The 27,116-nt window shown below is 36.8% G+C and overlaps 2 protein-coding genes across 3 annotated transcripts; one reads left to right on the top strand and one right to left on the bottom strand.

Moving 5' to 3' along the window:
- Positions 1 to 158: 158 nt before the first annotated feature.
- Positions 159 to 26,657, top strand: LOC117570120 (uncharacterized). 2 transcript variants are annotated; one of them, XM_034251585.2, is made up of 8 exons: positions 159 to 498; positions 14,072 to 14,403; positions 16,729 to 16,816; positions 18,361 to 18,446; positions 21,185 to 21,292; positions 23,610 to 23,669; positions 25,339 to 25,410; positions 26,108 to 26,657. In XM_034251585.2, exons 2-8 carry the CDS (start codon positions 14,242 to 14,244, stop codon positions 26,654 to 26,656), a joined length of 1,125 nt encoding a protein of 374 aa, XP_034107476.1. In that variant the 5' UTR covers positions 159 to 498; positions 14,072 to 14,241; the 3' UTR covers position 26,657. The 2 variants fall into 2 exon arrangements, with proteins under 2 accessions (XP_034107476.1, XP_051860781.1); XM_052004821.1 differs by lacking the exon at positions 159 to 498 and adding an exon at positions 13,242 to 13,330.
- Positions 23,877 to 25,021, bottom strand: LOC117570121 (uncharacterized). The gene is made up of 3 exons (XM_034251586.2): positions 24,768 to 25,021; positions 24,536 to 24,712; positions 23,877 to 24,248 (listed from the first exon to the last, which is right to left on the bottom strand). The coding sequence occupies exons 1-3, from the start codon at positions 24,927 to 24,929 to the stop codon at positions 24,012 to 24,014; spliced, it is 576 nt and encodes a 191-aa protein (XP_034107477.2). The 5' UTR covers positions 24,930 to 25,021; the 3' UTR covers positions 23,877 to 24,011.
- Positions 26,658 to 27,116: the final 459 nt, after the last annotated feature.

Here is a 27,116-nt window from a genome sequence, read left to right as displayed (position 1 = left end):
GCAAATGGCCAATGGCAAACTGGTCGAAACGGATGCGCAAATAGGTCGAAAGCCGTCGCCAGTGCTCTCGTAAAAGCTTCACCGACAACCAAAAGCTTTTCACGTCGCTGCCTTATAAACAGACGCGCTGATAAAACGCAAAAACAGTTGCCGTTTCGACCGCGTTGCCAATGCAGCAGCAGCAGCAGTTATCGGTGTGACCAGCTCAAGTGTGTGTATCGTTGTTTGTGTGGTTGAAATAGTAGAAGAAATAACGCCAGCAGCAAACAAAAACCGTTGCCTACTTTCGAGCGCCAATTTAAATCGCCAAGCCGAAGGCGAAGCAAAGAGTTTGCCGGCAAAAGTGCATGAATGCGTTTGGCAAAAACAAATTCTAAAGTATTTTTTGATGATACAAAAAGTGAACTACACGGTGAAAGGTGAAAGAGCATAGCGAAAAATAAAAAAAGTACAAATAAAAGAAAATTACATTTTTAAATCCAAGGGATAAACATTTGGGTAAGTTGCTTGTGCTCAACCGTTAATTAGTGCTTATGTTTTACAAGGGATTAAGAAAATTAAACAAGACGTTAAATTAAAAGAGTTTAGCATAAGAACAATAACAATGAAATACTTAAAAATATTTTAATGGCAGCTGCAACCACGTTTAACAAACAAATATACACAATGCCAAATAATAACATATGAATTTCGTACTCATCCATCAATTTCAATTATCATTACTAATTAAGTCAGACTTCTTCTCAACAAATATTCCATTATGTTGTGCGCTTCTCAGAATCTGCGTATACTTAATATATGGAGTTCAATCGAAACATAAACTGAATGAAGCCCACGGCTTTAGCGAATAACTCTGCCGCATTCGAGGGAAAGAGAATGCCTAAAACATGTACACAAATCACTCACAAAAATGTTTGTTGACAGAATATTCCCAACGGGCGGCAATTTTACGGCAGTTTGACTTTGCCAGCGGCGCATCCTTTAAAGCCTGCACGTGAAAATGTGAATCGCGTAGGCTTAAGTGAAGCAGTGAAGAAGGAGCAGGAACACAGCGAAGAAAAAATGGCAACGCTCAAGTGGCGCGGCGCTTAACACAAATTAGACGCACTTAATTACAGAGCAAACAGTTGCGGGGAATGGCCATAAAATGTGCGATGCAAACACAAAAAGCCACAAAAAATACACACAGACATTTATACTCTTATAGCCGAAGCAGAAAGACAGAAATTAATAGAAAGAGAGTGGAAGTCGGAGTGAGAGTGAGAGTGGGAGAGTCCAAGAGATAGAGAGACGTGCTAGTAGCAGACGCTGCACCAAGAACGTTGGCAACTTTCAATTTCGTTGGAAAACCAAAAGTTGCGGCTTAAAACTCAATTAAACGAATTGCTGAAAAATTTAATTACATTCCAGTTTATACTGTTTTGCTTTAGAGGAAAACATTTAGCCAACTGTAGAGCAAAAGTTTGCACTCAACTAATTTTCATTTCAAGTGAAAGAACAATTCAGACTGTTTATGAATAAATGCAGAAGTAAGATATCAAATGGGGGACACATAGAACAATGAGATTGCCATGAGAACATTTCGTTCGAATTAAGGCTATTGACAGCTTGAAAATTTAGTGTTTCAAATGGATTTTGATTGTGGACATCAGCTCAATTAAATTGCGTAGTTATCTGCAACTGTTTAAGATCCTTAAAATCTGAGCGATGATTACGAAAGTAGCGAAAGCTTTATTTAAATTTAATTTGTAGAAATATTAAATAGTAATTTAATAAGTAATTGTAACAGTTAACAATTATCATGAAAGCCTCATCAAAAGTAGAACAATGTAATCAGATTTTGAGGCAAATTTCAGCGAGCATCAAATCAACCCACGCACATTAGCTGGATACAAGTTTTCAAGGCCTCAACCCTTTGGTAAATAGCCGAACGCCCCGTCGACAACATCGGCCATTTCCGCCGTTATTCTGTTATTCCGCTGTTGTTACTTTTTCCATCGTTTTTCCTGCCGCCTCTGGCCACGCTTAGCTGGCAAACAATACGCTCATTAGTTGTCGGAACCGCCTCATTTCGGGGCTGTGGACCTCGACGTAACCGTAACCAAGCCGTTGGCTCTAAGCTCTTGCGAATGCTAAGCAAAGTTTTCTTAATTTCGACGGCGCACACATAAAATAATATTTTTGTTTCTCGAAACTTTGCTGGCAATTAAGTTGTAAGTGCCAGAAACTGGCCTCCAGGCCTCCGACAGTTTGACAATGGGAAGGGAAATGCGAATGGAAATGGGAATGAGAATGGAGTCCAGTCTCGATGAGGCCTAAAATGAAGACATTCATTTTAATTATTTAGAGCCTGGCATTAGCCGCGCTGGCATCAATTCAATGGGCTGCCATTATCAGAGGGATTTCCAGGGGCAAATCATAAAAGTGAAAGCAATAACTGGTGCACTTGAGCTTAAAGTAAAACTAAAAGTTTTCCACTCGAGTTGTCACACAGCTGTGGGCCAAGTTAAAGTGGCCTGGCCTACTTGAAACTGGTGACAAAGTAACGCAGAATGAATATGCAAATGGCTGAAAGATTGACTGCCACAACTAAGTGGCAAGTAGAAAGTGGCAAGTGGAGCAGCCCAACAAGTAATACCGCTTTATTTAAGTTTTTCCTGCGGCATAAACTGTTTTGTCATTGGCCTCGAACTGTTGTCAATCCGTTCCCAAACTTTTCAATGCAAATCGTGCCAAAATGCAATCTCCCAACTCTCCAGCGATCATTGTCCGTTGCTCGTGGCACTTGGCACGTTGCAAGTTGCACTTCGCACGCAGTTCTCTGCAACCAATAAAAATGCAAACGCCCGAAAACTTTTCCACTGTTGCACTTTATGCACAATACTCTGAGCTTAGCATGAATATGCATGACCGGCAAATACTCTGTAAAACTCTCTTCAACATGCACAATTCAGCCTCAAGTGTACTTCTTCTTCTGTCGAAATTATTCCATAGAATTTGTTCACCACTCTCACTTACCTCACTCATTCAAGTTGTCAGCTCGACAGAGAAATCCTTTCTTGCTCTGTGTATAAATTGCGCTGTTGATAAAGTTATTTGCATTTATTCAAACGCTCTCTTATCAAAGTACGAGCAGTCTCTTTTAATATAGTACTTGCTAAAGTACCACCTCTAACATTTGCATCCCCCCGACAACTCCCTCCATCAAAAAAAGGGAAAAAAGGAGGGAACTATAGTCTACTTTTGTGCCGGGCGTTCAACAAAAAGGCCGCTCTTGAGTTGTGGGAGCACTTTACAACAATTTGCACTCCACTCAATTCATAAACATAAAATTCTTGGCAATGAAATGCGAAACAATAAATAATAAAATGAAATGAGAGCACCCAGAAATCAAATACAAATGAAAAATTGTGAAACAAGGCTGAAAGCGGAAAAGTAGATATAGAAGTAGAAAAAAAAACAAAATAGAATTCGCTATACCAAAAAAGAAATGAAATATTTACGTTCAAAAAGCGAGGCGAGGAAATTACGCATAGTAAATAATGGAAGCCAAATAGATGTGGCAATGGGGCGTATGAGGAATAGGCCAATGGTATTGAGCAGATGTGGAATTTTCGACTAATTAAAGCCCCCAGGGGGACGGTTTGGTCTATTAGGCAGCATTTTGTCCTTGCTCACCACACGCATAGCCATTAATTTATTTTTATGCTTGGCATAATTTTATTATTATTATTTCTCTTTTTTTTTGTTGTGTTCTTTTCCTTTTTCCATTACGACTTCGACTTTGGCGATATTTCTTTCTTTCACAGCATTATTGCTGCGGCTAAAACAAAAAGAAAAAACCCAAATAACAGCAACAACAGCAATAACAACAGCAAAAGCACACTCAGACACGCAGAGCGAGACGGCGAGAAAGAGGATCCGAATCCGGATCTGGATTCGATGGAGGCTTTAAGGATGCGCCTTAACCAATACAAAGGCAGGGGGCATTGGTCTGGAAAAAACCAAAAATCTCTCTCCTGGGCATACATTCCCAATCCTCGCATATCCTGCATACTTGCTCCACTCTCTATATGTGTATACATATTTGTATAGCCCGCTTTAGCGTTGCCATCGCCTTTGACTTTGCCACTGCCTCAGCCTCTTCGACTGCCACTGCCACTGCCAAAGTGCGGGAGCCTCGTTGAGCCATTTGAATACGTATGCATACTTAATTTGGCACGGCTTTGGCTGGCGCCGGAGCCGAGGAGTCGGGCTACCGGGTAGAAGGACGGACGGACTGAGAGACGGACCGACAGCCGGATCCAGCAATGGCGTACTACATTATTGATTGGATATTTGTGCGGGAATTTAATAAAATATGCAAATTTTTTTGGCAGTCCGCATTCAATTGGAAGCTGATGACGCTTGAGTAGCGGTAACTACCGGTAACAATTCCACATTCAACATTCAACTGCCTTCAAATGAGTTCGGTCAGACAAGACATTCTCCGTCACGATCATTTTTATTGACTACGAAAATGATTTGAAATCACCTCGTAAATTTATATGATTAAATTGTTTTAAACTGTGTACTTAACAAAACTAATTTGGAATTCTCCTTAAGCGATTTAATCTCTTTGACAACTTATTGAATACAAACATTCCAAATTCCTGTGTTATTTGACTACACAATTCGCTAATCCAATTTTAGTTAATAAGCAAATAATTAAAGAGTTCGAATAGCACACATCGAAATTAGATATTATTAATTAAGCTGTCTGTGCAAGCATTTCAAATTTCATTACCTAAAGTCCTAATTAGCGGGTTAACAAACTTCTCTTCTCACCTCAACCTTTACCCCTTTTGCAAATGCAGCTGCGGTTAATCTGCATTTACATGTGTAATTTAATAAACAATGATTGAAATGCATAGATATCATATTCCTATACTCAGACACTAATATATTAAAAAGTTCTATATGCTCTGGGAATTAAAATATTGAAGGAGTAACCATTTTAATAAATTGATTAATACAACGTGTCAAAATAAAATTGGATCATGATTTTTTCAAGCTAAATAATCATAGTGGAATGAACTTCAGAACCTTTTAATCAAAAACAGGATCGCGTCAGTTGTTCAACATTTTACGACTGCATCTGCACGATGTGAAAATTATTTCATTAGAGTTCGAAATGCAGTGTAAGCTGGTCATAAAAGTGAGGCTCGTCGTAGACCTCATTACTTATGCAGAAGCAATTCCAGTTGGTCTGCGAAATGCCAGAGAAATATGTTAGCTTTTGCATTTATCCGCTTTCATTATCATCCAGTTCAGATGTAAGCCGCATGACTTTCAGTCAGTCTCTGTGCATAGTCGTAAAAATAAAAGTCGCTCCTGGACAAGGTCATCAAATCGCATGACCAAAAACATTGAACCCGCAATTGTTCACAGCAACATCAAAAGACGCCGACGTCAAATGTCTTCAACAGCTGCCCAAGCGAAAGAAACGCACACAAAAGCACCGACAATAAAAGGAGATGAGGCTAAAACAAAAACGAACATCACGTGGCCTACATAAAATCAAGTCAACCCAACACTAGTTCAACTTTAATCTGGGGTTGGACTACAAGTTACTCTCTATGCACTCTTTATTTTAAGCGATCTTCTTCTTAACTTATTAATTCGAGAATTTATTAAAACAGATTAACAAAGTAATCTATGGTTAAATGATTACATCTTATTTTAAACAATATATTCAAATTGAGAAATATAATAATCAACCCCATTGACATCTTAATTAGAGGGTAGAAAGCCAGCAGATGACGAAAAAAACTTTTTGGCAGACGACTATTGCCTGCAGCTGCACTGAAACTCTCCCATCTTTCACATCCTGGTGACCATTCCAATTCAATCCAAGCAAGCCCACTTGACTTCCTCCCGGCACTTAATCAGTCAAATTTTATGCGTTACGCGAATGAAGAAGCGAAAAGCACTACTGAATGAGAGAGACAGCAAGAGAGAGAGGAGAGAGAGAAGTGAGAAATTGCGCTAGAAGCAGCTGTTGACAAGGGGCTTTAATTGCTTTTAGTTTTTGAACGACGGGCACATAATACTATATAAACGTGTTATGGAATTTACGTTGCATGTCTTAAAGCTGACAACCAAAGTTACAACTCAGCGACTGCAATTACACTAAATGGACTTTAATGCGGCATATTCTTCGAGCTGCCTTCCACTCCTCCAACCCAAGACAAAAAAGTGCTGGAAGTCATTTTAGCGGTTGGCAAAAAGTTGCCTACAACTGAACTTTGCATTTGCTTGTCGGCTCAAAAATTCCCTCAACAACCAAGAAGAAAGAGACGCAAGAAAAACAAAAACAGAACAGTAAGAGAGGGAGAGGGAGAGAGCAAGGCTGATGTTAGTTGACAGTTCGTGTTAGGGCCAAAACCTGCCCTATTGTTTGTTCTTCCCCCCCTTTTTCGTCACCAGGCTTTTTGCAATTTAGTTTGTGGCAAATTATTTTGGGGCCTCCTCTCTGTCTCCTACTTAGATCTCGGCAGTGGCAGCAATGACAAAGTTTCCCTTGCCACAAAGTTGTTTTTCTTTTTTACTTTTTTGCGGTCTTTTATCCCAACTGGCTGAAGTACACAGAATTTGTGGTTTAATTCGAGGCTAAGATGAATTTGATTTGCATGCCTGAAAGTGGCAGGTAATTTAAGCTTCATCGAATGAAAAATTATTCACCTCAGATAGATATACTTCTTTAGTCTATATCTTTGCAATATTGCTTGCTAAATAACTGCCAAGCATGAGAGCAATTTCCGACATATACCAATTAGCATGAGTCATCTTTTTAGCGCATTTAACGCTCATCCTTACAAATTGTATTTGGCTGAGGAATTAAACCGCTCTTTTATGACTCATGAAAATGTTTAGAAGTCAGCCGAAAATGCTTTTCATCAGCTTTCAGCAGAGAGTTTCGGCCTTGGCTTTCGACCTATTTTAATGCTGATTTATGACAACCGCAGGATAAAGTTTACCTAACCTTGGATGATCTGGCTGACGCTTTAGATAAATATGCATAAATCCTAGATGCGTGCCCCATAAAAGTCTGTGATTAAATGAAACCATTTATTAAGTAGGTAAAGACAATGCGGCCACGACACCTCAAACCACAGTCAACCGCCTTTCGCCTCTCGCTGGGCATAAAACAATTTCTTTAAAAGTCACGAGCAGAACACGCAGACTTATGACAATGCACGCTAAATGCCAAGACACCTTTCAGCCCCATTGCCACAGACTCTCTTTCGACCTGCCCCCGTCCCACAATTTTCCACCGACAAGGGCAAGTAAACACAAACAAATTTTTAAATTTGTAAACACGCAGCAAACGAGCCACGCGGTAGCTGAAGAAGGTAACGAATTCCGACCCGAAAAACCAACTGAGTCCCAAGCCACTTGACAGACGATGCCGCACACCTGTGTAAGTTCGCGTGTGCGTGTGTGAGTGTGTGCGAGTGTGTGCGAGTGTGTGTGTGCGTGACGTAGTGTGTCTGTTTGCTATACGCGTTCGTAACAGGAAATCCGACAATTTTTGAGTTTTTCGCATGAGCCAAATAAAATAAACAACAAGCTGAGCTGCGTTGCGTTTGTGTACTCGTAGTTTGCCAAATCGCATTCCAGAATACACAATTCAATATTATTTGTATTTGTATTTGTATTTGTATACAAAAAAAATCTAGAAATCAAATTGCATTTCCATAAATTATTATTTATTTGGTTTATTTGCACTAAGCTAATTTGCTTATATCAAAATAAACTTACTTAATACTTCATGCGTAAATTATTTAATAATCATACCATTAATTGAAAACTAGTATTGATTTAATGATAATTTTATAGTTCACTAATATAAAATATTCAATTAAGCTTTATATAAATAAATCGATTTAACCTTTGAGGCTTGGAATATTCCACTAATATAAAATATTCAACTAAACTTTATACAAATAAATCGATTTAACTTTTGAGGTTCGGAATATTTTCATTTTATTTAAACTACCGTTTTATTTTATTTTACTTATTTATCTTCATTTTATTACAATATTTTTACTTTGAGAAGAAAATGTAAAGCTAGCCTAATTTGATACTTTTCCTTTATGATTTTACTTGTAAATTTACATATTTTAAATATGATTTTTCGACTTCTACTAGCTAACTAAAATCACATAATTTAATATCTAAACAATTTTAAAAGTTTCCAAAAAGTATAATAAAACATGCATTAGTATATAAATATATATATAAATATATATATTATGAGAAATGTATAAAAATTGTTAAGAGAAAGGCATTCTAGAACTTAATGCGTCTTGTCTACGCCGTAAAAAACAAAAGTGTTGAAATTTCATGTATCAAAGCTCAAGCGGTAACGACATATAATCAAAATGTATGCGATTTCTTGGAGCACTTTTGATTAGGCACAAAAAACACAGCCCAACCCGCCCACAAAGATGACGCCCATTTGGGCGTTTAATGGCACACTCGGCGTATGCGTAATATTCCCTGCTCATATGCCACGCATATTTGCATAATTTGTCTGCCAGCCTGTACACACGCAGACCCACAACCACACACAAACACACACGCAGAGTGTAACACACATTCAAGCACATTGCCATCATTTAGGCAGGCGAGCTGTCTGAGTTAGTAAATTGCACATACGCCCCGTATGCCATCGCATTTGGGTTTTGGGCTTGGGTTTAGCACTAAGTGGTAAGGCAAAGGTAAAAGGCATTGTTAGAACACGGTTGAGCTTATTTCACAGCGAGCACTGAGAATGGAATAGAGAAAGAGAAGTAGATGGAAAACAGAAGCGAAGGAGGTCGACGTTAAGTGTCTGTTGCAATGTTAGACGCGCACTTGCTGACAAATTGAGCCTGATGTGCGCAAAAAGGTCTAGGAAATGAATAGAGCTGCTAGACTGGGCCAAATTGCTTTGTGATGCAGCGGCAACAGGTACTTAGACATAGCTTAGAAGGCGAAAAGATAGTCAACAAAGTGAATTCATGCTCAGGTTTCTGAATCGGTTTAAATGAATTTATTTGGCTGGACACTCAAGGCGATTTATTCCATTTCCCTTTCATCGGTCGATTAATAATCTCTGTGCTCTGTCCATTCTCGACTCATCCTGCACACTCATTAATAAATGCTGACAACAGCAGCTGCCGTTTAACTGCAGAAACATTAACTTGGCTAAAGAACTTCATTATGTATGTGCTTCGGTGGGTGGAGGGACTAATAAATCTCCAGAATTGGCTACCTTTTGACTGCTGCCCAACACAAGCGAACCGAGCCAAAACAATGAATCATAATGCGGCCCCCCAAAATGGTAAACACCTTCAAGTCAAAGACAAAAGGCGGCAATGGCAGCCGCAATACGCATACGCCCCGTGTTGCCTGCCCAACCTGGGAGGCATGCTCCAAGCTAACTGATAATGTTATGGCGTGTCGACAAAAGCAAGCAATAAAGCGTAGCATAAATTAGCCAAATAAGCAAGCGGCTAACAAACAAAGCCAAACGCAACACAAAACTTTAATGTTTGCTAGGCAAATACGCACACACAAACAAATACACAAAAAGTCAGGGCAAGGACAAGGCCTGAGGGCAGGACAAGAAGCAAAGTTTGGGGCCCAGTTTTGTTGCCACAACTTGCGTAACACGCTTGTTATTGTTATTAACGTTGATGTTGCTGTTGTTATTGTTGTGGTTTTGTGTGTGTTACATTATTATAAAAATGTAATACACAGCACAACACAGCATAAAGCATAAACCATAACCGAAACAAAGGGCAATAATGAAATGTCTTTATGTGGCGATTATCTGTACATAACCCGGCCCAATGTGCAATTAACTGGCATGCGGTTTTTCGCCTCAAGGGTTCGCAAAACGAATATCAGCTGAAATATGCCATTAATGCATATATGTATGTATTTATTTATTATTTGCGTGGCTGACTTTTCAAATGGTTGCCAAAGGCAACTGTAGCTTTATCCCTCTACTTTAAGCTTGCATTTCAATTGTGCGTAAAGAAAAACGCAAAAGTTCCTCATTAATCTTGGCTGCCTTATTAACTTAAGCTTCGCTTCTCTTACATCTTCATAAGCCGCTTTATTCATTTTGTGCCTACTACAAAGTCACCATTTCTTTCTTCTTTTTTTTGCCCACATTTCTCACTTTAATTCAATGTCGCCTTCGCCTTCGTCTTTCACTTTAAGTCCTGCGACCCATCTGAGCATTTTCCTTTTAATTTTAAAAATTATTTCATACATTCATATCAAAGCTCATCAAATTGTGCGCCCAGCAACAAAGTTAATAACATCAAGTCAAGTTTGTTCAAGCCGGAAATAGTCCAACAAGGAGAACAACAAAACGACTCTCTGCCGCCTCTGGATGTCGATGATGTGTCCTGGCTGGCAGCTGGCCAATGTTTATCCAACTATCTCTGGTTCTGTGGCTATTCCAGATTGGCCTAGAGTTGGGGTTGGTTTTTTTTCTTTTTTTGGGTTCTTAGTTTTGGGCTTTGGGCTTTTCTCTGAGTTTGTTTGCCATTTTTAAGCTGAACTGTAAATGAGATTTTGCACATTTGCTATGAGCTCATCTTTCTTGCTCTCTTGCCGTCTTCCCATCTCCGCTTTGCCTATTGCCCTTTAGCTTTCAAATAGTAATTTGTGACCGGCCCCTCAAAAACCCTGATGACTGCCTCAGACTGAGTAATAATCAACTGACTGTCGAACAGCTCCAATAGATAGTCCCCAAATTTTGCGTAATTCCAAAAAAAAGAAAAAAAAAATAAATTACGCAGCATTCGGTTTCAGTAAAATTGATAACAAAAGATACAATTAGCTTGATAACGTATGCAGCTTGTAAGGAAAAGAAAAGAAGAGCGAAACAAAGTCTGCAAACAATATTTAAACTCTTCTCGATCATTAACAAAAAGAGTTTTGTTAATTTTCATTTATTTATGGATGCAGAAATTTATAAGAAAACTTTCCTTAAGTTGGCTGACTTGGCCAACTTTAAGTTTCTACTTTTGTTTAAGCATACACAAATTGTTTAACTTCTGCGCAAATAGTTCTTAACTCCGCTTTCAACTCAAATTTTAAGTCAAAAATTTGTGGCTCTTCTTTTGGTGCTCGTCTTATTCAATTCGTTTTATAAGAAAATAACATAACTTCCCTAAAGTCGAATTGCCAGCTGCATCTATAATCACAACATGTATTCACTATCTTCTCACTTTCAATTTGGCACACTTAAAGATATTCGATGCACTGCGAAAGTGGCAATCGATTTTAATGCTATTTTTCGCACTGCCACTCAATGGCACTTTGGTTCCCAAAGTTAATGCTGAACATCAGTATCTGATGCTGACGCTGCTACGGATAAAGGAAAGCGAAAGTTTCAATTGACGTGCGAGCAGACAACCCGTGATATTTGTTGTCGGGTGAATCGGGCGTATGCTTAATTAATGATGGGCCACAGGATTGTCAGTTTTTTGACAAATATCGCCTGATATTTGTGTGGCCTACCACAAGGCACTTAATCAACGCCAGACAAATCTCTAAGATGCTTTCAATTAGTTGGCGCTTAAGTAATTATGTCTAATGCAAAAACTTCTGACATATGATTGATGGCAAAGCCGTGTTAAGAACTAATTGGCAAGCAAAGCATTTAGTAGGGTAAAATGTGGCATGTCTCCGAGAGAGACTTCAGCTTATTCCAAGGTATGTTCGCAGTGCAAGGACACGTTTCTTTACCTCACACGCTCTGATGGTCAGACTCAAAAGAACGGCCAACAAGCTGCACATACTGAATCCCATTCACAATGTAAAATGTTTACAGTGTCATAAAATATCAGCAGCAAATGCGAAACCAAAACAAACAATGGCAAGCGCAGAAAGTAAAGCAAATAAGAAAATGCCAGCACAGCTTACACGGCAAAAATGATCAGATGAATGTGAAAGGGCTGCGAATACTCTTACCACAGAAATGGCACATTCAGGCCAAGGATATGTCTTAACTTATTGCACTCGAAAAGAAAGAATAAACATGAAACAAATTCCAAATGCCAGCCAGAGTGCTGAAGCACTTTGCAGTTGAGATATGCAGCATTTTTTGCTTTGTTTTAATTGAAATTAAATTATTATTTGCACTCACTGCATGCCAACTTGAATAAGAGTCTCAAGATTGCTAGCCATAAAATCCGGTTGAGTGCAACAGAAGCAACAGCAACAGAAGAGAATGCTGAGCATGCTCTCGCACATTTGCGGTTATGCAGCTTGAAGGGTTTTTGTGTAGCTTTTGAATGGGGTTTGGCCTTAGAGTCAAGTTGCAAATGCATATTGCAAACATCAAGAGCTTTCATATCAGCCAGCTCGTCTGCCTCAAATACAATGTGCCTTTCAGTGCACTCCCCTCACACACGTCGCTCCGCTCCATTCTACGCTCTATACGCAGTCGAGTGTCGCAAACACACAGAAAATGAAAGAGAAAGAGACGAGCACATATAAAAATCAATAAAAAAAATATCGCATTACACACTTTGCCTGCTTTGTTTTCGGTTTCAGTTCGGTCGTTGTTTTTTTTTTTTTCTCTCGACTCTTTTTTTTTTGTGTCAATTTCGATTTTGGCGGCCACGCTGGCGTATGATTGATTTCGGGAGGCGCGCACACACAGAAGCACACGCTCGCCTAAAGTCCTCCCGCTGCTGTTGCATAACTAAAGGCGCCACGAGTCGACACAAATTGCAATCGCTGCGTTGACATGTAGCAAGCAACACGGAACAGCTGCCATATCAAAGCGGTTCACGAATTCCTAGTCAACAAATTCAATTCAATAAGCGCTCTAACATGGCCTGCATCAATTTTGCGTTCCACTTTTTGTATACCCTCGACACGTTAAGAGTACCAATCAAGGGTATTATCAGCTGTTGCACTGAAGCCTTGTATTTATTTCGTTGTGATTCCCTTGTATATAGTTTTCTCTCTTTACAATCGAGAGCATCAAAAAGTCGATAAGAGTTTTTTATGTTTTTTTTTTGCTGCATGATACCTGCAAGCATCGACTTTACCCATGTCTGTGCTTGCCACATGCATGAATGTGGGCGATGTGCGGAGGAGGGGGCGTGGCATAAGCTGATCAGAGAATCTATACATGGCAATGGTTTGTCCCCTGTATCGCAACACGAAATGACTTTTGTGTGTGAGTTGCTGTTGTTGGACTGTTTCTAAGCGTATTAGTGTGCATGGAAAGATGGCTTTGAATGGGGCCTGGGGAGGGACACAAAAAAAGGTACGCAAATCGAATAAATGCCACAAATATTGTATAAGAGACGTTTGCTGAAATTGTTTCAATCAATTATTTATTTTGTTGTCAAGCTAAATACTTCTCCATTTACACAAAATAACATTCAACTCTAGCGAAATTTTGATTTTCTTTTTTTTTATAGCAAATTACGACTACTGCAATACTGTCGTAATTGCTTTGGTGACAATCTGGTATATTTTGTACTCTATGGTATATTTTTGAATGAACTACAACAATATCCAAATTTGGCCCTCGGTATATTTTTATATTTTTGTGGTATATTAATTTGGTATATTTCAAATACTGCACTCTTCAGCTTCTATTCAAAATGAGTGCCGGGTATCTCACAGTCGAGCACACTCGACAATAGTTTGTTACTTGTTACAGTTAAAAAAATGTAACGAACACTTTTCTCATCAAAAATGATCTCAATTAAAAGCTTCATTAATAATGTTTGAACGCTTGTTAAAGCCGTTCGCAATACGTATTGATTGAGCCATGAAGCAATAATTCAATATGTCCAACTTTCACATATATGTATAAAATATGAACAACATTTAATGCGGGCTTAAACAGCTTAAGTGCTCAAGCGAGAAATGCAGCAAAAATTCCAACAATTCGAAGCATTTCACATGAAAATATTTACAACAACAGAGCAATAAATGAAAAGTCCATTTAAATGCAATGATTTAACGCAAATTTGAATTTTATCTTTTATTTTTGCAGGCCATCAGAATACACAGAGAGAACCAGCGAAAGAGTCGCCTTCAATGGATGATTTTGCTTCGCTAGCTCAACAACAACAACAACAACAGCAACAGCGACAACAAGGACGCAAGCAACAATAAGTGCGGACAACAAGAGCAACAACTGGTCCTCGTCATGTTGTCAACGTAATGAAAACGAAACACAAAACTTGCATTTCGGTTGCCACAGCGAGCAGTGAAAAAATGAAGTCCGTCATCCTTTATCCATATGGACCGCTAACTGGTGGCACTCGCTGCTGTCGCATGTTGCATGCCAAAAATTTGGCCATAACAAGTGCAATTTACACAATTGTAAGTGCAACGAGTCCAACCCTCTCCTCTCCTCTCCTCTCCCCTTCTGCCTGCATTCTGCATTTGTTATTAAGTTGTAGTTGCACATTGTTTGTTTTTGAATGAGTGCCTCCCGTCCCACGGGTGGTATGCGCAATGTCGCTGCAAACTGTTACCATTGTTTCGCCCAACCCAACCATCGCGTTGCCGTCGTCCGGTCCTTTATGGTCCTCTAGTAATTATGTCGTAATTAATACAAGTGTCGCGACAAGCGAACATTTTTATAGCATTTTTCCTTTCATTTGCAACGCGAATGTTTAAACCTCATTATCATGTCCTGTACGAAGCAGCTGCTTAACAAGTCAGGTTCTATTTATTTAGTGAATGTCCTGACCACAATTTTCTAAAAAGCAAACCACAAAAGCAATATAAAAGTAGGATTAAAAAGTGCACACAATCTATTTACTTAAAAAAAAATTAACAAAAATGTTTTTGCATGCAAAAATTCACAATTATGTTAAATAGCCGAAAAAGAGAATTAAATTTGATTAAAAAAGAGCTTTGCAAAGATGGAAAAATAAATTGCAAAATTGAAGCATTGAAAATTATTTGCAAAAATAGTTTAATATAGAATCAGGTATAAAAAATGTATACAATTTATTAAATTTTGAATAACTGAAAATGAAAAATTAATTTGCTTGCCAAAATTACCTCAAAAATTAGATAAATATAGAAGCAGAATAAAAAAATACACAATTTTAAAAGTAATTGGCAAAAAAGGAAAATAAACTGAAAAATAAACGAATACAAAAATTATATATAAAAATCAAGAAAAATTATAATATGTAATTAAAATGCAAAAATACAATTAAAAAATATATAAAGTTCATTAGCATTTATAAAGAAAAATAAGGAAAATAGAATATGTTGAATGACATATTTTGCACTCTATGGTATATTTGGAATGTATGGTATGGTATTATATTGATATTCCAAATATACCATTTGGTATATTTTTAATATTTTTGTGGTATATTAAATAGGTAGCGGGTATTTCACAGTCAAGCACACCCGACTATAGCTTTTTTACTTATTTCTTAGTAAAAATGAATATCAAAGAATTTCAAAAGCTATTTGGTAGCCAATGGCTCCGTGCAAATGAGAATTAATTGTTGAATAGCACAATCTACAGTTCTTATTGCATTATTTTTTCGTAGTGAGGCTTAAGTTAAGATATTCAAGTTTATGGTTTATGCAAAAATACAATTAAAAAATATATAAAGTTTATTAGCATTTTTAAAGAAAAATAAAGAAAATAGAATATGTTAAATGACATATTTTGCACTCTATGGTATATTTGGAATGTATGGTATGGTATTATATTGTTATTCCAAATATACCATTTGGTATATTTTTAATATTTTTGTGGTATATTAAATAGGTAGCGGGTATCTCACAGTCAAGGACACTCGACTGTAGCTTTTTTACTTATTTCTTAGTAAAAATGAATATCAAAGAATTTCAAAAGCTATTTGGTAGCCAATGGCTCCGTGCAAATTAGAATTAATTGTTGTCTAGCACAATCTACAGTTTCTATTGCATTATTTTTTCGTAGTGAGGCTTAAGTTAAGATATTCAAGTTTATGGCATTCCGATGGAGTGCTATGGAGAGCACAAAAGACCAGAGCAGTAGCAACTTCTTTGTGCTCATCTGTTGCCTCATATAAATTACAATTACATGTCGCTCATTATGGCTTATAATTTATGTTAATGGCAGAATCGTGCTCAGGATTTTTATACTTACGCGTGAATGTACTCTTGTACTCGAATGGGAGCAACAACTTGCCACAATTGCCGTAGCGACTGCAATGCAATTTACTACACAAATTATGTGCATGCAACTGGCAAAGTTAACTTGGATTTGTTTTTCCCCTCAGTTTCTGTTGTTGCCATTTTTTGTTTTTTTTTTTTTTTTTTTTTTACTCGTATCTGGCTGCAATTAGTGCCACGTTTTATTGTTGCAGAGAGACACTTGAGTGAGTTGGCAACGAGAAGGCTACGTGTTTAGCATGAATGCAAAGCCCAAGTACTCTTACCCCCAATGGGGCAGAGTTTGAGAGTAATAAATGTGCTCGGCGAGTGCAAAATTTCGCATTTAATTAGGTGAGGTGCCGCATTTATGTTTGCTCTGCCAATGCTTTAATGCCTGCTTAAAAGTAAAAACGTGTTTCATTCTGATATCAAAGAGAATACGACGATACGATTTCATTTTGCATGCCGTTGCACGTTGCGTATGCATGATATGTGTTTTAATAAACCATTTAATAAGCCATTCCTTCGTTTTAGAACATTTCACTGCTAATTGTCTTGATATACTCGTGGCGCATCAATGTGAACATGCATAAATCTGCCGACCTGCAGGACGTCTACTACGGTAAGCATAAACCTCATAAATACTTATAAGCAATTAAGCATACACAGAGACACACATACAAACACACACACACACAAGCTTTGAGCAAATACTCTGGACAGCAATAAACTGAACATCAGCATAATAAACAAGACATTTTAATAAATAAATAATACGTAGACAGCATTGCGGCTGTCACACTTGCAACTTAATAAAGCACATTCCATTTCAAAGCAAGCAGACGAACACCATATTAAACTGCTAGACTAGAACATACTCTGGATGTTCAGTAAGGGTATTATTTTGGCTGTCTATAGGTTAGAAGCGTATGATAACTTTAAGCGAACAAAAAATATATGTAACAGGAGGAGGTATTTCAGACCCTGCCAAGTATATATGGGTAATTCTCTGGCGAGAAATGTCGCATGCAACGCAGTGAAGAAAACATAAACTGAAATCATTTTAAAAATAAGTAAAGGTCATACTTATAGCTCTGGATTAGCACTATACTTAGAACTGAAATTAATTCAAGTTACTGTGAAAATGCGTGAAGACTGACTAAAGAAATAATACTGTGAAGTATAGAAAGAAAGGTATTAAGTATACCTAAAAAAAACAATTCAATTAATTTTAGGAAGTTTTTCTGTTTTACGATTAAATATATTAATTCGTTAATTTTTTGATTCTAGTACAAATTCCTTTTTTTTTGACAATTGTCTTACAACAGAAAAATAAATTCGAAATCATTTTTTGATCTAATTTATATGCTAATCAAGAGCTATTAGACTCATCTTTATTAAAAATAAAAAATGTTTTAGTATTTGTTGTTACTGGGACTTTTAATTACATCGCTTGTGACATTTTTGCCAGAAAATTTCCCATATATTCTTTATCAACTTCAACAGCCGAGAGAATATAACCATGTCCGTCTGTCTGTATAAACACCTATCAAAGACTAGCTATCAAAGACTATGATACATGAAATAGAGCAACAATTTTGACAATTATAGTAGATTAGCAAAAAACGGCTGCTGCAGTCAGGTATTATTTACTTTGGGTGTAGTATATGTGTGCCAAATGTATATTTTAGTACACTTTTGGAATAGTAATTAATATTAACGCACTGTTCAATTTTTGTTTAGCAGGTATCTCACAGTCTAATACATTCGACTCCAATCTTGTTTTATAACTACTATGCACTGTATCCAGGGTATTCCTTGAACTGCTATTTAATCAACTACAGGTATCATACATAACATGCTACCGAAAATATTTTTTCTAATCTACTAAGTCAAGTCAGTATTTATTTTAAAATAACAGCAGTTCTTCATTTTCATACATTTTCAATGCTCAAAGTGTTAAATTGTTTGGGTAAAAGAAACATGTTTAAATTTTCCAGTTGAAAAATATGTCTAATTAACATATTTGCAGGTACTGCAGAATTTGTGGGAATAATTTCTTTGTAATTTATGGCAAAAATGGGAATGCCTGTTGATACTAAACGCACTCCTAATGGCTTTTGAATTGTTACTAATTTTATACGTTTACGTGTTTGTGTTTTGCAGGTGTGCAAATTGCATATTTTGCCATAATTGGCACACAAATGTCGATGATATTGCTCAGCATTGTGTTGATATTTGGCATATGTCGGGTAAGTCTCATTCACTGTTTGGTTAAGGGCTTTTTTGGGGCATTTCACAAAATTCAACAAAAGGTTGACAAGCAAACAGATTTCCCTAACACACACACACACACACATACGCTCACACACAACCTCACATATACATATACATACATATGACGCATGTGCCTAAATTATGCGAATTTTTGGGGAACTGTAACTCGAACTCTGGACTGAACTGTTTACCAGACCCTGGCAAATAAAGCGCATTCAAATGTAAATTACGAACCAGTCCGTCCAGCTATATATGGTAGGCGGAACTCATATCCGACACGCCTCCCCCATTCACTCACTGCAGCATCGAATGATATATGAAAAACAATGGTAACAACTAGAGGTCATTAGTGAATTTGCTGAAAGTCAAATGCCCTTTTTGCGACGGAACCAGAAACAAATAAATCTTTTTCTGACCAAACCGTTCCGTTTCAATATTTGAGTTGATACATTATTTATGTAGGAGCAGCAAGCTGAAAAAGTAGTTAGTTAATAAAGGTCGTTGATCATTTCATTTCTTACATTATTAATGATTTAAAAAAAAAATAAGATACTAAACTATAAGTTATAAAAAAAACGTGAACTTAAACCACACATAAAGCATAGTTTGACTGAGGAATGTGTCAGTCGATGGGTTGAAATTCTAAATAAAGATGAACCCCGTGATGAACTTCATGTTCTAAGCTTCAACAAGAAAAAAAATGCAAATATGTTGTTACTTCAAATGGACCGACTGGCATATTTGGAAGGGTTGTCAAAAAAAAAACAAAAAAAAATAGAAAAATGACAACGACAGCTACAACAGCAACAACAAAATGACATTCGCAGTGGCTGAAAATGTAGACAATTTGTCACACAATTGGGTATGAAGATCCATCTGTCGGTTTAGCTAAGCATGAGGATGAGGTTGGAGTTGAAACTGACGACTGCCGGCGACACATGACAAAGATTACGGCCAGGCGCAAGAGAGAACATTGCGTAGCGCTTTGTGTGGAATTTTTTAATTTCGACCCAACAACAAATAGAACAGAACAGCAAAAGCAGCCCAAAACAACGGCGATGACAACGATACAGTTACCGCCCCCGAAAAGTATGCTACAATTATTTCAGTACGACTGTATGCGTGTATTGGTGTGTGCGTGTGTGTGTGTGGGAGTATGTGAGAGTGTGCCATTTGTTGAGCAAATGAATTGCAGTTTGTTTTTGGACGCCAGCAGCTGATGCGCTTAAATATTACATTGGAAAATGGCCTTAATTAGAGCTGCCAGCGTATTTTCAAATACAATGCAACACTTTTGTTTGCCAACAATGCAATTCAATGTGCAGCTGCGTGAAGAGAACTAAATTAAAAGCAACAACATGATGTGTACTCTACGGAAACAACAATTACATGATGTTTTTATATGCCAATAAGTTAATTATTCGAAAATAAATAAATATAATAATAATATATGCAAACTGTATTTATTTATGCAACATTTTAATTTATTTAATTCAACAATAAACAATCAGTGTTGATGTGGCAAAATGTAAATAGCAATTGTTAAGCGCATGAAAATAAAATATATGTGAATTAAAAATTGCAATGAAGTCAACACAAATTTCGCTTGTGAATAAACTATAATTTTTGTAAGCGCTCTTTTGTTAAATAATGCTAATTAAAGCATTATTTAATTATTACTAAAGAATGTTTGCTTTTATCGAAAAGCTGGTAATTACATCAGGATTTAGTTATCGACAGAAAACATTAAACAATTGGATAATAAATAATTTGTTCAATAAACAAATTAACTCGTTATATTATAAAATTAGGAAATAATAATGAATTGAATTGAATTAAACTATTAGTAATGTTAATGTGATTATCGCAATAATATTAATGTATGATAGAAAAATTACAAAATAATAAAATAAAATCATAAATAAATGAATAAAAAATGAATTAGTTTATTTAATATCATTCTATTATAAAATTAGGGAATAATAATGAATTGAATGAATTTAAATTAATGAATTGAATAAATTTAAATTTAATGATGTTGACTATCGAAATGATTTAAAAGTTTTACACTTGTAGCGGCAGGATTACCAAAATAAATAAAATAAATACATGAAATATAGACTTTAGCCATTTTCATTCAACAAACCATTTTATTTACCTAGACTAAACCAATTAAATGAATATAAACTATGCAATTTACAAACTGCAACATCGACATTACAATTTAAACGCAATAAGGTTATGAAACATTTTTGGTCTACAAATTACTGCGCAAAATATGTGGTTAAAACTGTCAGCAGCAGCTGCCCACAAAAAAAAAAAAAAAAAAAAAACGAAATAAAAACCGAAAAACGCCACACGCGAAAAAGCGCCAAAAATCCAATCAGAGGTTTTGCGCCATTGCAAGATAAATTACAACACACACACAGTGAAACACACGCAGGCCCACACAATCACACACACACACACACACTCACAGCTGCATGGTCTCACATGGCACATAAAATATTTTATATAGTGGCAGCGAGCAAATCAATGCCAACAATTTGATTCCCAGCCAAAGGTGTGCGAATGGTTTTTGTGGGCAGCCTCCTTCCATTCGCTTCTCCCCCCGCTACCACATTTACCTTATTGTCGAAGTGAAAATATTCTAAGAGCGATATAATATTGTGTTTCACCGGTTTTTTGTTTTTTTTTGGTTTGATTCTCACAGGAAAACCCTGGCCTAATTGTACCCTGGATAATTGGCTATATTACGTTTATGGCCTTGGAAGCTGTCGCCATGGTTTACTCGAATGTTCTGCGTGATCATGTGAATAAGGTAAGTGAGAATCCTTTGGGGGGTGAGCGTCGTCGACAGGTTGGGGAATTTAGCGAGCCAGCCAAACGCTTTTAATGCATATTTAAGATGCTTTTTTGCCAAGGGCGATCCATTTATTTAATGAAAGGCAACCCACTGTTGTCCTTCGTGAAAGTAGTCTCAATCCCCCAGACTTTGCACATAACTCTACGAAAGCTTTGGCGCAGCGGGAGCTGCTGGTGAGTGATATCAATAAGAGTTGTTGAATGCCGCGTTGGCATAAATCAATTGGAGGCAAAAGCAAAGCAAGGCACAAAGATCTGGCAAAACAAACAAATAAATTACAAAGGCCCAGGCACTAGGAAACAAACAACAATAACGAGTTCAACAACTGCAGCAACAACAACAGCAACAACAGCAACGACAAGAGGCAAATCCGTTACATATGTAAAAGTTGCTTCTTTTTATGCTAAAATCAAACAAAGGATTTAGGTTATGCTCGGTTGCTGGCGACAGTTGAATGCGCTGCAAAGCACAGACAATGAAATTGAAATGTAAACACAAACACCAAGCATATGCTATGCTAGAAGTAGAAAAGAGTAGGAGAGAGCGAGCGAGGGAGAAGCTACGATGGTATAAATTGAAAATGGGAAATGGGAAATAGTGTTTGAGCAGCAACAGACCAATTTATTTTTGCTTCAACTCAGGGGAAGAAGCATTTGATTAGAATAATAAATACATGGCAAACACTATAAATTCACTTCACTTAATCAGTGTGCATGTCAAATAATTGGTTGGGAAACATGCTTGGAATGAGGCAAATCAAATACGCTCTTGATAGTTATCTAATTTGCAAAACTATTTGATTGGAATAATGAAAGAGGAAGCAGTCATGCAAATCTTTTAATCAGTGTACCTATCAAACAATATCTGCACAACTGACTACATTTTGCAATTGTAATTGAGCATTGCAAAAACGATTCACTGAAAAGGTTCAGTTCAGTTCATTTGGGTAAATATAAATTAAGCACAAAGCTAAGAAAGTTTCTCATACTCATTTGCAAGTGCTTAAAACTTTGTTTTCAATTTTAAGAAATGAATAGAAAACTTAACTTACAAGTTAGAAAATGAGCTGAAATTAAATTGTTCGCTACATAAAGTACGAAAACTTTAATTAATTTTCCCGTAAACTTGAGCAAAATAAATAAATATAAATTTAAATATAAATTTTTTCTTTACCTTTGGTCCTAAAACTTTTTAAAGTGCCCAATGCAATTGAGATAACAGTTAATTGTTGTAAAAAAAGCTTTTAATTTTGTTCTTAAGCCCTAAGTATCTAATAGCTTATGGTTCGTACCTATTTACTCAACCTCATTTAAAAATCCCAAAGTGGAATTCTTTCTGATGAGGAAGCTAAAGTACCTGCTTTGCCTAATGAAGCGTATATAGTTGAGCAAAAAAGAAAAAAAAACTCAAGAGTCCGCCGCCTCCAAAGCGTCGACGGCGGCAGCAGCAAAAGCGGCGGCACAGCACAAAGCTGACAACACACACACATACACACTCACACATGCAGTTCATTCACTTGCTCTCAAACGCTCTCTCCAGTTAACATTGCCCCGCTCTCCTTCCAGTTTACTACCTCACTCGCTCTCTTCCGCTCACTCTTTTTAACTGCCTCTCTTCCATACTTAAAGCACTGCCAGAGGCCTATTACACACATGCACTCACACTCACTTACACACACACACAGACAAATAGATACTGTGACTTGTACTTTTTTTCCATGCCATTTTGTCTGCCCCTCGTTGGCTTCCCCTGCCACAATTTATATTTGTCTCCAACATTTGTTTTTGCGGCTTTCTCTATTACGAACGTGCTGCGAGGCTCATGTTCCTGTTCCCGCCGTTGTTGTTGTTGTTGTTGCAGCTCTTTCAGCTTCTGTTGTTTCTGCTGTTTCTGTCTGTTTGTTGTTTTTTTCTACCAAAACGTTACAAAATTGTCGCCTCATGCATAATTTATTGCAATTGTAGAGGTAAAAATTCATGTTTTTTGCGCTCTGTTCGCCGGTACACAAAAAAACTTTCACAGTGGGTGGCATTTTATTTTTGTTCACTCTCTCTTTCTCTTTGGGGTTTTTATGCTCTGTCGTCTGCCTTGTCCGTTTCGCTTTTGTTACGCCTTCTATTGTTGTTGTTATTGCATTTTTCAGACTAGCCGTTTACATATTTTTACCTGGAGTCTCAGTTACAAATAGCTTCCATATAAATAATATTCATTTTTGCGATAGTATAAATTTAATTAAATTAAATTGTTGCATGTTTTCTCTCCCATATTGCAGCAATTCGATGCCATGTGTAAAGCCGAGGTAGCGTTTTTTATCGCTCGTGCTTTTATCAATGTAAGTAGAAAGTGAATTTGTATGTTTGATTTATTGTGTTATGAATGCGCCTTGCGTGTCTGACGTCAAATATTAAAGCATTGCATTATTTATAGAACTATTTGGTGATTTCATAATAAATGTAAAAAGCTACTAAGAGGTAATAACCCATAACAAAAATAAGCAGTAAAGTTTAGAGTTATAAATGAGTAATGAAAACGAATTGACTTTACTAGCTAAACTCTATTTAATGTGAATAAAACCAAAATTAAACACTCTAAAATTTATAAAATATGTATATCAACTTGATTAACTTTCTACTACTTTCAATTACTCATTAAGCGATTTTTAATTGTCGCTGGGTTATTTTAATTCAGAAGGAATTTCAATGGCATCCAAACTTGGCGACAGCTGCTTCTCATAATTAAGCTTGCAGTAATAGACAAATTTAGCAATCAGACTATGCATGAAAAGTTCATTGATTAGAAAGTGTTTCCAGTCTAAACAGCCCTTTACTAAATCGATTATAAATTTCGCTATATAGACGGCCATGAGTAAGCACTGATATGTCAGCCAAGGCCACATGAATTTAGGCGAAACCTGTAAAAAAAAGTAACAATCACATTTTAACGAAATATATAGTTGCGAAATAAAAAATAGCACTAACTTTTGTTTTTATTTTTGTTAGCTGATTTCATAACTAATTATCATTATAATAATTATATATATTATTTTGGTATATAATTTTATTATCCTTTAATGCAACAAAAGTGAAATTGGATTGCTTTCTTAAGTTTTCTTTTGGTGAAATTATATTAACGAAATAACTTTTGAAACTAGTGCTATTTCTTATTTCTCAGCTAGTTGTATTTCAATATCAAACTTACATTAATGGCAGCATAGCTCAGAAAAACCCAAAAATGCAGTTGTACCAATCGATTAATCGTGCGCACAAATCGTGAATATTTTGGGGAAATTAAGGGATAGTCATCATTTTGCCACAGAGTCAGCGGCATGAAGCTCCTCTTGCTATAAGATCTTACAGTAAAGAACAGAGTGTCCACCTTTTAAATAATTAATTACCAATATTAATAATATACAATTTTTCTAAGTCCTTACCACCCCGTAGATGCACAATCCAATCAGCATAGTGCGTAATGTGAAAAAATAGCTGTCATCACGTTTGGGAATCTCCATTATTTGATCGCACAATTCTCCCTTGAGGCCATAACTACGAGCCAATAAACAAAATTGTTTATTAAACGATTTTAGCTTGAACATTGCAAAACTTTTACTTGTAAAAGTTTTAATGTTTTGCTATAAAAAATTTAAAAGTTGTTGTGTATTGTGATTAAAATCTCCGGTGAACTGAAATGCTATGAACAGTTAATTCTTTTTACGTATGAGTGATTTTTATTGATAATGTCAATAAAACTGCCATTAAATTGTACTTCTCTTTTATCTACATATGGCTATGTATGGCATTTGATACATAATCTATTTACTACTAAAATCCATTAAGGTCTGTGTTATTAGAAAAATATATTATTAATTGCGCATCAATCACAAGTGCATTCGATTCAATGAATTTTGATTTGTGAATGACAGTGTGTGTGTGTGTCTGAGTGCTTTTGTGAATTGCATTTATGCTTTATCAATAACAACTTCGCACTTTTCTAAATCAAAACAGGTGCTTGCCATGTGGGGTGTGCTCCGCTTCTACAATCTGGTGCGTTCAGGAATTACATGGCGCGGACCAGAGGTGAGTTAAGAACAAATAAAATAAAAGCACTGAAAATATATAATATATTTAAGCAGTTAAAAAAAATGTATCCTTTAAGTATACTGCTCTTAAATTAATCATTTTAAATTACAAGTCAAATAGTCTGAAACAAATTAACAACTACATTTATTACATTCGTACTTTAAAGACAAAAATTTTCTTTGTATTTGCTATTATTACATTTTGTAATTAGAATTATTTTTCTTTAATTTAAAGTGTAGAATTATATATAAATGTACTTTCAAAGCTGTTAGTGTGTCCGAAAGTGTAACTTATCGTCACACTCTCTAATTCCCTGGTTAAATATCTAGAAAATATAACTAAATAAATGAATATATTTAAAAGATATATTTAATAAGGGGTATTTCGTATAACTTACTGAATGACTTTTCTGTACTAACACTACAGATAGCAAAAGGTGTTAAAATGAAAAATTCAATCATTCATTCAAATGATTAATGAATATTGTGAATTTATGACAATTTTGCCAAAATTTTCAGAAATACGAAAAAATAATTGATATACATATTTTTTTTAATTTTCAATTTCTTTTTGCTGTATTTTTTAAATGAATAAATACTTTTTAAATTTTATTATTATATTAGTGTGAAACTTATAAATCCTTATCATTCTCTCTCTCTCATTCGTTGCCTTCTTTCTCTCCTCCTCTGTTCAGGCCAAGACTGCCATTTTTGCTCCGATGTACAAGAGCGTAAGCACTCACAGCAAATCCTCGCCAGCGCATCTAGAGAGCAAGAGATCAAAGCGACAGCGACGCTACAGTGTTGAGGTGGAAAGCGGTTGCTGTGCCATCTTTGATTTTGACTTTGACTACGACGAGGAAGATGACGATGATGCAGATGAGGATGCCGTGGGCTACGACTATGATGACTATTACGATTACTATGACGATGAGGATGAGCAGCAGCTGGAGCTGGAGCAGCAGGATGATGCCGATTGCAGCATGCTAGGCGCCAGAGTGCACAAGGCGCGAACACGCAGTGCCACCCTAAAGGTCAAGGGTCAGCGAGGTCAGCGTCAACGTACCAATAACAATATACGCAGTGTGCTGATAAATAAAAGACACAACAAGTATAAGATCAGCAGACCGCAGACGCAGCTGGAGGTGATCAATGAGTCGGAGCGAAGTGCGGGCAGCGGCAGCGATGAGAATGACTCGCTGCTGGTGGCCTATGACAGCAGCTCGTCGCTGGCGTCGGTTTGACATTGGCCGCCATGCCACAATGGAGCTGCAACAAATGGGCGCGGGAGTCACACTGCCACGTCACCCACCGACGACGACGGGAGCGGGAGTGGCGGAGGAAGCGGAGAAAGTGGCGACGACAGTGATGTCAGTAGCAACAGCAACAGCAGCGGGAGCGGGAGCGAGGACGATGATCCGCGACAGCGTCTGCAGACTGGAACGCGACTCCGTGGCAAATGTTGTGGTCAACGTCAGCGTAAACGTCGACGTTCACTACGACGCGTCTACTGCGCTGTGAATCTCTCCATAATGGGTCTCCTGGTTGCCGTGGAGATCTATGCCCAAGTCGCTATATTTCTGTAGATATCATTCTATAGTTATCGTACTGTAAAAGAAGAAATAGATATGCAAAAATCGCAAATGAACTGACGAAACTTTCAAAGAAATCAAAAGAAGGCTTTGAAAAGTATAAAAAAAAATC

This window comes from Drosophila albomicans, chromosome 3 (genome assembly GCF_009650485.2).
Source record: "Drosophila albomicans strain 15112-1751.03 chromosome 3, ASM965048v2, whole genome shotgun sequence".
NCBI classification, from domain to species: Eukaryota; Metazoa; Arthropoda; class Insecta; order Diptera; family Drosophilidae; genus Drosophila; species Drosophila albomicans.
Note: the sequence above shows the minus strand (reverse complement) of the source record. Positions and strands in the feature narration are given on the sequence as shown.

Coding starts and splice junctions, on each gene's coding strand:
- LOC117570120 (XM_034251585.2), top strand. CDS start 14,242: ATGAAAACGAAACACAAAACTTGCATTTCGGTTGCCACAGCGAGCAGT. Junction 14,404..16,728: donor CAAGTGCAATTTACACAATT/GTAAGTGCAACG, acceptor CCTTCGTTTTAG/AACATTTCACTGCTAATTGT. Junction 23,670..25,338: donor TCGCTCGTGCTTTTATCAAT/GTAAGTAGAAAG, acceptor AAATCAAAACAG/GTGCTTGCCATGTGGGGTGT.
- LOC117570121 (XM_034251586.2), bottom strand. CDS start 24,929: ATGTTCAAGCTAAAATCGTTTAATAAACAATTTTGTTTATTGGCTCGT. Junction 24,713..24,767: donor GATTGTGCATCTACGGGGTG/GTAAGGACTTAG, acceptor ATTATTTAAAAG/GTGGACACTCTGTTCTTTAC. Junction 24,249..24,535: donor TGAGCTATGCTGCCATTAAT/GTAAGTTTGATA, acceptor TTTTTTTTACAG/GTTTCGCCTAAATTCATGTG.